At 37.8% G+C, this 12,704-nt stretch overlaps 1 protein-coding gene across 4 annotated transcripts in view; it reads left to right on the top strand.

The window, feature by feature from the left end:
* SLC4A4 (solute carrier family 4 (sodium bicarbonate cotransporter), member 4) overlaps positions 1 to 12,704 on the top strand; it is a 365,688-nt gene that overhangs the window by 206,199 nt on the left and 146,785 nt on the right. For all 4 annotated transcript variants that reach the window (XM_011998142.1, XM_011998138.1, XM_011998140.1 and 1 more), the window contains 3 exons: positions 6,560 to 6,647; positions 9,251 to 9,405; positions 10,449 to 10,562. In XM_011998142.1, coding sequence (XP_011853532.1) covers positions 6,560 to 6,647; positions 9,251 to 9,405; positions 10,449 to 10,562 — 357 coding nt within the window. The remainder of the gene's footprint in view (positions 1 to 6,559; positions 6,648 to 9,250; positions 9,406 to 10,448; positions 10,563 to 12,704) is intronic.

Raw genomic sequence — 12,704 nt, 5'->3', positions numbered from 1 at the left:
CTGGTTTTTACAGATGAAGAAAGGTCTATGAATTTAAGTAATTTGTCCGAGGTCATACAGTTAGTAAATGGTTCAGAGGTCATAGTTGCTTTCATTTACTCTGTTTTATCAGATAATTGGTAGTGGGTTTATACACACACATATATATATGTTAAAATCATCAAGCCATATACTTAAATTTGTGTACTTCACTATTATGTTTTGTCGCAAATTTTTATTTTGAAGTGAAGTATGTTAATGTTATCATAATCACGTACTCATTTCACTGCATAGTACCTGAGAAGTCATCCTCTTCATCTGCCTCTGAAACTGAGCTCCACAGAGTTATGAAGCTTGACTTGGGAGTGCAATCAGTTGACTACAAGTTAATGTTTCACTTAAATTTGTGCTGCAGACAGTTTAAAGAAAACTTGTAGTCTTTAGATTGACAGAAAATTGTCATGAGTAGGACTTTTTTGTGGTTTGGGGCGGGGGAGTTGTTTTCTGTGGGTTCCAGGGCAAGGACGGGTGAATTTCCTTTAGGTTTCGTCATGTGAGCAGGAAGGGCTGTGAATCCTCCTCAGTGAAACATGGATCCTCCTCAGCTCCGATGGTCTGAGCATGATTAACCAACAGTGTAAAGAGGCTCAAGATTTCTTTAGAGCCTGGTTAGGAGGAAAATTAAAAGAAAATTTTCTCTAGGCCTCTCAATTCATAGATTGCAGGCCATTCTTCCTTATCATACAGGTATTTTTTCAACCCATTTATATATTTCTTAGACACTTAAAATTGGAATGATACATAGGGCTGTGACTGGACAAATAGTAGTAGGAAAGAGATGATCATAGCTTATTCACTTAATAGGATTATGATGATTTGTGTTTTCTGTAACATAGCTTTTTGCTTGAAAACATTCCAGCAGAGCCTTGTGGTTCTATCTGTGCAGTCACCTGGTGAACAGCTGACTCAGATAATGGCTGAAGTCCAGCTCTGTGCCCTATGGCTTTATTTATGTCTCTCTGGACTAACTTTACTAGGGGTTGAAAGAAAAAAACATGCCGAGAAGTGTTAAAGAAAATTGCTCTTGGCTTTTCATTTTTATTACCATTTTTCTTCAGAAGGTACAAATAAAAAATATTTTAAAAGGCTTTTTATTTAACAAAATATGCATGCATTGAGTGGCAAATCATGACCATTTTTGTGTTCTGCTTATCATTTACTTCTGTCTGCTCACTGACTTTTTTCTTTTATACTGGATGGTAGGGCTAGTGTAGAGGTAAAATACAGCGTCACTTAAATTAGCAAAAGGAGCCAGGCAATTCAAGTCAGTGTAATTCAGTAATATTATATAACTATTTCAGGGCAATAATCTGAACAATATATCCTTGTATGTTAACATTTTTCAAGGAAATAGTTTCATTCATTTGGTGTCCTCTAAACTGGTACAAGCCATAATCACTAAGTAGGGAGTCTCATTAGTATTTTTTGTGTAGGTAATGTGGGGCCATTTACAGTGTCTGCATCCTGTGAAATCCAATAAAGGAAATCCCACAAGGAATGTGGTAGGCATTATGAAGGACTGCATCTACATTTCATGATGTGTTTTCATGTGCTTGCTACTGTATTGTACTGAAAGGAAACCTGAAAAATCTGTGTTTGCACATATCTTTTTGTGGTCATTTTCCCTTTTAAAGGTGTAGGAAAGTTATGCTGCCATTATTAATGATTATTACTATTGCTAATAAACAGCATTATCACTATGCACCTTCTAGGAAATATGGCTCTAGCAGCTCTCATTTCTTGTGTAGAGTTCACCAATTTCACTATTTACTCTGTTACTTGCTTGATCTGTTTTAGCCTCCACTTACAGCTGGATGACTATCAGCTGGGTGGATGTCTATATATGTAGGGGCCCCTCTTGCCATTCATGTGAAAGGAAACAAACCCTGTTCTTTGATCTTTAGTGACTTGATAGGATATGTTTATGATTTTCCTAGTATCTTACAGGCACTTTGCTTGCTGTCATCTTATGTCTGTCCACAGAGGCCACTTCTCTCTCTCTCTCTCTCTCTCTCTCTCTATATATATATATATATATATATATTTTGTCGGGGGAGGTGTGGGATGGAGTCTTGCTCTGTCGCCCAGGCTGGAGTGCAGTGGCATGATCTCAGCTCACTGCAACTCCCGCCTCCCTGGTTCAAGCAATTCCCCTGCCTCAACCTCCTGAGCAGCTGGGTTTACAAGTGCGTGCCACCACACCCAGCTAATTTTTGTATTTTTGTAGAGACGGGGTTTCACCATGTTGGCCAGACTGTTCTCAAACTCCTGACCTCAAGTTATCCACCCGCCTCAGCCTCCCAAAGTGCTGGGATTACAGGTGTGAGCCACCGCACCCAGCCTCATTCATATTTTTGAGCTATATAGGGGATGTATGTTCTTCTTCTTATACCATTTTACAATTGAGAGATGAAGGCAAAGGGAAGATTCAGCATCAGTGCTGGGAATAGAACTTTAAATAGATTTCTGAATCTGAGGCAAGAGTTTTAGGGAGAGCCCAGAGAGATTCTAGAAAGGATTGGAACAAAATGTTTTAGGGTTCTCTTAGAAAGAAGAATAAAAACCCTAGTATGTGCTTTTCTGATCTTGATTTGCACATGTAATGCAATTGGTTGTTAAGTAAGCTCCAGACTGTTAAAAATTTAGAATGTTTACCTTCTTAGTAGCACTGTAAGATTTTTTATATATATATGTATGTTACAAGTAATTATTTATGTAAAAGAAGTAGTTTGTGATTGTCAAAACCATTAAAAACACTTAGAGGGATTGGGATGGAGGTCCTGCTAGTTCAATTTTGTCATATCCACCAGTTTAATTGCTAGCTGCTATTAGTATTTACCGCATGTAATGCAGTTGGTTATAGTGGGTTTGTGGTCCTCATGAATCCATTATGGAAGCCACAGTTTAGCCACATTTTCCAAAGCTGATAAAGATGAATAATGGGTTATTGAATTCACTGTTGTTTTGAGAGAAGGATATAAAGGATTGGTACATGCTGAGTTTATGCTAGAAATAGCTGTGATGTATCAGGAAAGAAGGGGATGCATATCTTTTCCGAAAACATCAAGTGGTTTAGGAAGGCTAGCTCCTTTTCTCATATGATGCTCTGTTTCTGCCTATAATTATTTTGTGAATGTGAGTATAGGCCATTGGTTCCGGACACAGTTTATTTGGTTAATATTTCCTTTTGTCGTGGAGAATGCTGGAGGCATCCTCTGCAGGCATAATTAACTATATGAGAAAGCTCAGAAAAGTAGAAAAGGGCCTCATGAAGATTCTTCAGATAACTAGACGGTGTTAAAAATTGTAACTCTGACTTATTTCTATTTATGAGTGAATAAAAAGAACTTGGTAACATAATTTTTTTTCCCAAGCTGTCAAAGTAGGCTGTGCCCTTGCAGTCACACAAATGTGATGTTTACTCTAATTTGTTAATAAAGAAAAAAGCTTCTGGGTAAAAATAACATCTGTCCATTGACAAAAAACAGCTTGGGTCATGAAAGGAGTTTTCAGTACATTATAAAAGCCGAGTTTGACAGGATGTACTTCAATCATAAAAGTTGTAACAGCTTTCGCTTCTTTGAAGGTTAAAGGAGAGAAAACATATTTCAGGCAGAGGGAACTTCGACTTGCTGGATTGTTTTGTGTTCAGTTTTCTCAGGTTTCTCATCCCATTTCAATAATGAGGTCCAGATTAGAAGCTTCTTAAGGGTCTCAACTCCTCCAGATGACATTTTGGCTGGAGGTTATGTTTCCTGCTGCTTATGAATGCTTGGATTCTCTCTACGTGTCATTTTAAGGAGGCAGATTTACTGAATTATTCCTGATTGGAGTAATGTGAACATTTTAACTGGTATATCCACCGTTGGTTTGGCACTTGGTGTTATTCCATTAATGAAGAAATACCTTCTTTAAAACATAAAAATTGCATTACCCAGGAAAAAGGAATACTACTTTTATATCTGTGTTACTAAACCAATATAATTCTCATATACTGGGTTTATTGCTGTCGTGTAGACACCATTGATCTGCTGCTTCCTTTCATTCTTTGACTGGTTCTATTTAGCAGAGAATAAAGAGTAAATATTTTACAGAAAATGTCTGTCCTCATCTCATAGGATGTAACTTGGAGGCTCCATTCATTACTCTATCAGCTATTGGAATACCCATTGCCTGCCAAAGTTTATGCTTGAGGACTATTAATAATGTTTTCTTACTAACTGGACAGTGTTTTGGCTTTGTTGTTATATAGTCAACCTGATAATTATCTCATGTGTCAGTTGATAAATACATTTCCATAATGTGTATTTGTAAGCTATAATCATGATGGAGGCGCTAGGGAGAGGTAGGAAGAGATACAGAGCATTTGGAAAAGTTTTGGATATTATGCATTACTGAAAAGTTAATATTTAGATATATGAAGATAATAATAAATGGAAGTAGAAGAAATCCATTATTTAAAAATGTACTAAGGATCCAGGTGTTAGATATTTTCCCTTGTGGCACAGCATCTGCTCCTTTTCGCCTAAACCCACACCCTTATTGAATTGAAAGATGACCATTTGTAGACAGGCAAATAAATTGAGAAATGTGACCAGTATTTGTGTTTCTGAATGTGATTAAAGCATTATTTTGCCTTAATCATTAAATATTTTTTGTGTTTGTTGCACTCAAATCATTGATCAGTCCCTTTAGAAAAATGCATTTCACAGTCCCAAAGAAGCACTTTATAATACTATACGTAGTGGCATATAATTAGGGGCCAGCTTCAAAGGAACAAAAGTTCAGTGTCAATTGAACTTCAGTGTTAGAAGAGCTGAAATTCAATTCAAATAATGACTTCCTTCATATTTGAACACACTTTGGTGCTTGCTGATTGCTATCTACTATGGTAACACGTGAAAGTGAGTGTACTACTTCACTTCAGAATTGGTTTCTAAGCAAATAAGTGCTAAGTGGTTTTATGGTTATTCTGGTATAAAACCTGAGTATTCAAACTTTCAGATCCTTTTCACATTCTTAATTTCTGGGATTTTAGAATCCCTTTTGGGTTGAATTTTATGATTAAAAAAAAAAGTAATTACACATTCAAGGGCATTTTAGAACAGACCCAAACATTTTTTAAAGTATTTGCTGTCAGTCCTTTTTCATTTGAAGTGAGGTACATAAATAAGTAAGTTAAAAATAAAATTCTGCTAAGCAAAATGACAAGCCGTTTCTGGTACCGTAAAAATCTTACCTAAGATTTCTTGTCCCTGGCTAAGCATCGAGAAGTTCTTTCCCCAGAGTGACCTGTGGAAGTCATTTTTGGACTTCTGTTAAATCACAACCTTGGTATATCAGTTGGGTGGGTAGCATTAGACAGAAATATGTGGTGAAAAGAACAGGAGGTAAGAATGCCGATGTATCTGCTCTTTGTCATTTACTAGGCACAGATCTTGAGCTCTTCCATTAACCTCCATCAGCCTCACTTTCCTCACCATTAAATGGGAATAGGATACCTTCTTTATTGCAGAGGGTCATATGGAAATGTAAATAAAGTGATGAATGTGAAGTGCTTTGGAGGCCTTACAAGCTGGGCAGGCATATGATGTTATCATTTTTATTGTCCTCATTATCTCCCCGTTAGCTGATACATGATCAATATCAAGGTGGGATTTATCCAGTGCCACCTTTTGTATATTTTTTGTAAATTTTTTCTTACTCATTTACTTATCAGTTTCCCTCAACCCCAGTGCTGACATGCCACAAGGGCAAAGGATGTGATCAGTGAGGGATTTTTTTCCAACATGGTTAGAGGTGAACCGAAGTGGGGTTAAATTTGTTATTGCATGTCTCAGGACCTGTTTGCTATGGAGCAATGTTTTGTGCATTATGAAGAAAAAAATGTTGGTAAATGACAAGAGGACACCCACAAAAGAGTTTTGACTGTCTGTGAATGATGCTTTATTTTGAATTTCTCTCATATTTCTCTTTCCTTACTTTGGCTGTCAGCATGTGGCTTACTTGTAGAGGACTTGGTTTTTGCTGATTCCCAGTCACTTCTGAGTAGAAATATTTCTTAAAAGTGTGGAGACGATCATCTGTCACTGCCCATATTGGGTAAGGAAAAGTCAGAGAAATGTGAAGATGCACTAAGTCTTTCTAGTTATTGTGCTTAATGGGTTTGTTCCAAAGATTCCGAAAATCAGTAGAAATGGAAAGAGAAAAAAAGTTTAAAATAGAAAGATTGAATGACTCATATTAAGTGCTTGAAGTGCACCTTTCCTGCTCAGTGAAGAAGCTTCTCAGGTTTCTATGCTACATTCTCATTTGCTTCCAAATAAACTGAACAATGAACTGTGTTTTGCAATAGTGCAAAAGAGTATATTCTGTATTACCAATAATATGTTACCTTTGTTGTAAAGGTGAATTCTAGACCTAACCTTGTAATGAACTAAGTTAAACATTTCTGAGTTTTATGTATGTTGAGGTTGATGAAATGTGTGTTATAGCCTTTGCTTCTTTCCTTTTCCATTAGGTTCTTGTTCATTCTCTTAGGTCCTAAGGGGAAAGCCAAGTCCTACCATGAGATTGGCAGAGCCATTGCCACCCTGATGTCTGATGAGGTAGGAAATCAGGAAGATGGAGTTCTGTGAATGTCCTACTTGTGTTGTTGTCATACTGTGAATTGGCAGTGATAATTTATTCAGTTAGAATTATGTGGTTACTACACTTCCTTATAACCTGAGGTACAGTCATTTGAGACAAGTGAGCTGAATCCTATACGGTTTCAAGGCATGCCTTTTGGTTTTCTATGGGATTCTAAACTCTGTTGGAATAAAACATATTTGTATTTCTTTTGCCAAATATTTTCATTTATTAAAACTGATATATGTTAAATATTCTTTAAAAAGTTCAAAGTCAACTGGGCACAGTGGCTTACGCCTGTAATCCCAGCACTTTGGGAGGCTGAGGTGGGCGGATCACCTGAGGTCAGGAGTTTGAGACCAGCCTGGCCAACCTGGTGAAACCCCGTCTCTACTAAAAACACAAAAATTAGCCAGGCCTGGTGGTGTATGCCTGCAATGCCAGCTATCCAGAAGGCCAAGTCAAGAGAATCGCTAGAACCTGGGATGCAGAGGTTGCAGTGAGCTGAGATCGCGCCACTGCACTCCAGCCTGGGCAACAAAGCGAGATTCCATCTCAAAAAGAAAGAAAAAAAAAGTTCAAGGTCATTGTATTAATTTAAACTTTGTCTCTTGAAGTTTTAATACACTAATTCTGGGAATTCAAATGTCTATATATATATTGTTTCAGACATGATGGGTTCTATAAAATAATGTCTAATAAAATGGATAATGCATTTTTTCTTAGGTGTCAGAAAGTACATGTTTTTATGGTTTTCTTATTTTGTGGGAAGGAATGATACACATCTAAAAATGCATTAGCAACCATTATGGCAGAGTATCTATACAGGTACTTTGGAATTATGACCCCATTTATTTTCATAACAGCCTGGATGTTGTTACTTGCATTTGAGATATGACAAAACTCTGAACTATTCCCATAGGAGGAGAAATACTGTTAGAATAGAGGATCATTCGTTTCTGCTCCTGGGTCTTTCTGGCTTACTATTCCCCCAAATGTGTTGCTTTTGCTTCATTGCTTGATTTGTCGGTTTTTCTATGTGTTAAGTAGAGAAAGGGGTACCTTAGTTATAGATGTTCCATGTGGTTATTACTCAGGTAGCTATTTTATTCTGGGACTGAGGTCTTTATGGCTATGCTGCTTTTTCCCCTCAAGGGAACATTTATTTTACTCATCTCAGTGGATTCATTTTATTTTTTGCATTTTTATAATTTAGCTCTGTTTTAAAAAATACTTTCTCCTTAGATGTATCAATTAAGAAACTTTAACAAGTGAGATTTAGAGTGGCTTAAACAATTTGGGATTTATTTGGAAGTTTGGAGGCAGGTAGTTGCTGGGGTTATTTTAACATAATGGCTTAATGATAAATCAAGAGCGAAGGCTCTTGCTAAATTTATGGTCTTAAAATAGCATGGTTTTTTTTTTCCTGTCAGTATGGTAAAACGACATTGCCTACCATCAGCTCCAGTCATCGTATCTGTATTTATTCAAAGTAGGAAGAATGGTGTGGTAATGCTAGCTGTATCTCCCTTTTTAAACAGGTATTCTAGAGCTTTCCCAGACAACCTTTTTCTTATATCTTATTAGTTGAAATTGTTCATCTTTTATCTGCACAGTTGGCTGGGAAAGTGAATCTGTGACTTTCCAGCCTCTATCATGGGAAACAGCAAGAGAAAATAAGGTTGAGGATGGCTGTATCAGCCACAGATTATGTGCTGGCATTTTGTGTCACCCTCCGCTCAACCCCACAACCCCCAGACCATTAAATGTTACTTAATTGATAGCTTTTAAAAATTCTTTTCCTAGAGAAGTGGGACCATCTTCTCTTCTGAAGACTAAAGAATTTGACTTATGAAGTATGAAAGATTTAGGTTATGTGTAAAGAAATTTCAGTTCATCAGCTGTGTTAGAAAAATGGAATGATTGACAGAAAGGATTGTGTACATTTTGGAACCTCTTTCTTTGGAGATCTGTATAAAAGATACGAAGCACTTGCTGCATTAGATGGGTTAGTTGTTGCCTTGCTAAAAGATAGACAGATGATCGACTATTTAAGGCCCTTTGGTTAATGTGCTGCCAATATAGCCCAGATTTTTCTTTTTTAAATGTCTCACATTATGTGTTTGAGAACTCAGTGATTGGGTCTTAACCCGATCTTAACACTCAGCTTGATCTTTTCCTTCTTGAGTTATCAGCAATTTTTATCCCAGTAGTTTTTATTTCAGGGAGTGACTCTTCAGTGTATTTCTCCAAGCCATTTTAATCCGGCTTGCATAGCAACTGTATCAGTAGTGGTACATACCAGTGGGAGCTGAAAGGCAATGTTGTTCTGTGTTATTGGTAGGAAAAAAAAAACACATAAAAACATAGCTGTTTCTTCAGGCTTCTGCCTCTATTCTTTGAAATCATAGTCTGAATGTCTATGTTTTGGGTGACAGGCTGAATAACAGGGACTCTCAGAGCGTGGCTGGATTAATATTAATGGCACAGTTGTTACGGGCTGCATTCTTCAGGCTGGACATGGTGTGAAGCATGTACAGTGTTCTCTTTTTGGATGAACACATCTTTTATTATTCTTTAGGTGTTCCATGACATTGCTTATAAAGCAAAAGACAGGCACGACCTGATTGCTGGTATTGATGAGTTCCTAGATGAAGTCATTGTCCTTCCACCTGGGGAATGGGATCCAGCAATTAGGATAGAGCCTCCTAAGAGTCTTCCATCCTCTGACAAAAGGTAAATTATAGGCAGTTGATAATTTTCAGTTGCTGGCATGACCCTGAGAAGGAGGTTGTATTAAAAAAAAAAAAAAGTGAAGTCAACCTATTGTTCTAATATTTTCAGGTTCCTGTTTAACTGGATGTATTTTCTCAGATAGATCACTTGTGTGCCTTGGTTTCACATTTCCTTGACACTGTAAAATAAATGTTATGTGGTATGATGTTCTTCAGTTATTATATATTGGAGATCTCAGATTACTACATGGGAATGTATCACAGACATTCTTAGGGGATGTTTTGGGGACCCCCTGTATTTCTGGAAACACAAATTTACTGAAGATGAGTCCTTGTAGATGTACACGGTTAAGAAATTGGGTAAAATAGTTGAAGAGAAACAATTTTCTAGAAATCTATTTTTTCCCAGTTGAAACAGTTTCCCTCTTTTAAGATACACAGTTAATGGCCAGGCACGGTGGCTCACACCTATAATCCCAGCACTTTGGGAGGCCAAGGCGAGCGGATCACGAGGTCAGGAGATTGAGACCATCTGGGCTAACACGGTGAAACCCCGTCTGTACTGAAAATACAAAAAATTAGCCGGGCGAGGTGGCGGGCGCCTTAGTCCCAACTACTGGGGAGGCTGAGGCAGGAGAATGGCATGAACCCGGGAGGCGGAGGTTGCAGTGAGCCGAGATCGCGCCACTGCACTCCAGCCTGGGCGACAAAGCGAAACTCCATCTCAAAAAAAAAATATATATATATATATATATATTTTTTTCTTTTTATATATATATACACACACACATACACACACACACATACATACACACACACACACATACACACACACAGTTCATTCAACTTTCCTATTCATCCAGTCATTTGTATTGGTTCTAAATGTAACACTTAAAGAATCGTCTGTTAGATAGCAGAAAGAAATAACAATCTTTCACCTTGAGGGTTTTCACTCCATCTCTCCATTAGCCAGAGCATGATACAGCTAAGAAACAAATGAATAAAATAAACTAATATACTCTTGGGCTTTGTTGTCTTGCATAGAAAGAATATGTACTCAGGTGGAGAGAATGTTCAGATGAATGGGGATACACCCCATGATGGAGGACACGGAGGAGGAGGACATGGGGATTGTGAAGAACTGCAGCGAACTGGACGGTAACTGACAGTTTCCTTTGCCATTCATGATGAGGTTCTCCTTAAACGTAAATTTCCCTTCATCTTTCTATCAGCATATTATTCACTAGTTTGTTCATTTGTTCAGTCAACAAATATTTGCGGTATACCTATTTGTCACGGGCCCTGGGAATATAGCAGTGAATTAAATGATGCTGTATTCCCATAAGGATCTTGTATTGTAGTGAGAAGACATAAACAATAAGTGAATAAGTAAATGTGGTGATGGTTTTATGAGGAAAATTAAGGCAGAAGTAGGGACTTTGAGGATGGGAGTATTGTATTCCAATTTTAGATAAGAGTGGTCAGAGAAGGCCTTACAGAGAATGGCAACGTTTGAAGAAAGTGCTACAGGAGGTGGGAGACAGACCATGTGGGTGTGGTGGGTGTATGGGGTGGGCTGCAATAGAGTGTCTGGTGTGTGGTAGGGCTGGCACCAAAGCCAGAGAAACTAGGGGAGAATGACTGAGGGCATGTTAGGGTCAGAGAGCTGGCGGAGGACTGACAGATGTACCAGCCTTAACCTCTTGGCTTTCATAATTCCATTTCTCACCTGTATGTGCATTTAAAAGTGAGTAACATGATACAGGAATGAGTTCTCACTGTTCTGCCTCCTTAGCCTGCAGTTGGGAATTCAGGTTTCCTAAATTGCTTCAGCTAATTTCTTTCCACGATAACTCTTCCTTCTCTCCCATTAGATTCTTCCTTTTATTGGGTGTTAAGTAAGATTTTAAGTGGGATACTTATTTTATGAAGATATGACTTTTTAAAAACACTGGAGGGTTTTTGAAAATGAAAAGGTATGTCATTATAATATGCAATTGAATCTGAATGAAATGAAGTTATTTCATTCTCCTGATGACCCACTTGGATTTCTCTCCCAAATTAACAGGATATTATTCCCCTCTCCTTTATTCTCAAAGGATAGAGAACATAAAATCTTCTCTCCTCTCCTCCCCTAACCTTTCTTTGAATAATTTTCTGAAAATTATTTCCATTAGGAATAGCCTTTCCTTTTTCTACAGATAGGAGTTTTGGGATTTAATTTTTAATTTAATCAGAATATATTTCATTCTTTTATATTTCACCTTTGCTAAACTGAGTGTCTGTAGTATGCCTGGTACCATGCACAGCCCTGTGAATACTAAGAAAACTGAATCAGGGCACTGAGTGCGACTAAGGTCCAGTGGGTGCGCAGACAGATAGATGGACAATCCTAATAAAGTGCGATAGCCAAGAGTGGAAATACGAACTACAAGTGCAAGGTCAAGGCTTCAGAGAGCTGTTGAGCTTTGGAATAGGGCATTCTAGGCAGAAACCCTGGGGAAGACTGAGGTTTGAGGTTTGGTTGGGAGAGTGAGTAGACTGATGTGCAAGTCACTCAACTGACCTGCTGACACATGTCATGCGGCTCAGCTGCATTTCCTCCTATCACACACCTGCATGGCTTCCTCCCTTAGTTCCTTCAGGTCCTTAACCTAAAGTCACCTTCTTGGAGACCTTTTCTGGTCACTCTGTCTAAAATTTCAACCACCTTTTCTCCAGTACTACATAGTGCTCTTCCCCATTTAATTTTTCTCTTGATTTTTATCACTATGTGTTGCATTTATTCATTTATTGTCTGCGTCCTTTTGGTCCCCAGAGTAAACTCCATGAAAGCAGAGTTTTTTTGATGCATGTTGTTCACTGTTGTGTCCTCAGCACTCAGAAGAGTGCCAGAGTGTGGGCATATTTCAAGTGCTTAACGGCATTTATTGAGGATGAAAGAATGGATGAATAAATGAGTGAGTGAATGAATGAATGAGAGTGGAAAGGGTACTATGGCAAGATGATGAAGGGCCTTTATATGATCTGCTCACATATTTGGACGTTTTTCTCTAGGCAATGAAAAATGTTAATGTATTTACACAGTTCACTCTTTTCTAAAGACCAACTGGCTGGTCTTCAGGAAATGTGACACCTAATTTGGTGACCCAAAAAGAAAGAGATAGAAGAAAATTTATTCCTTTATAGTTTTCTGGTTTCATCATAAGTGGTTAAGTAGTGTCTTGTCGCTGATTCAAGCATTTTAAATATGTTATGTTTGATTTAATGAGTTACTTCTTGATTAATTTCATGGTAATT

The sequence above is a fragment of the Mandrillus leucophaeus genome, unplaced genomic scaffold, assembly GCF_000951045.1.
Source record: "Mandrillus leucophaeus isolate KB7577 unplaced genomic scaffold, Mleu.le_1.0 Scaffold559, whole genome shotgun sequence".
In the NCBI taxonomy this organism is placed as follows: Eukaryota; Metazoa; Chordata; class Mammalia; order Primates; family Cercopithecidae; genus Mandrillus; species Mandrillus leucophaeus.
The sequence above is the reverse complement of the archived record's forward strand: the minus strand, read 5'-3'. Positions and strand labels throughout refer to the sequence as shown.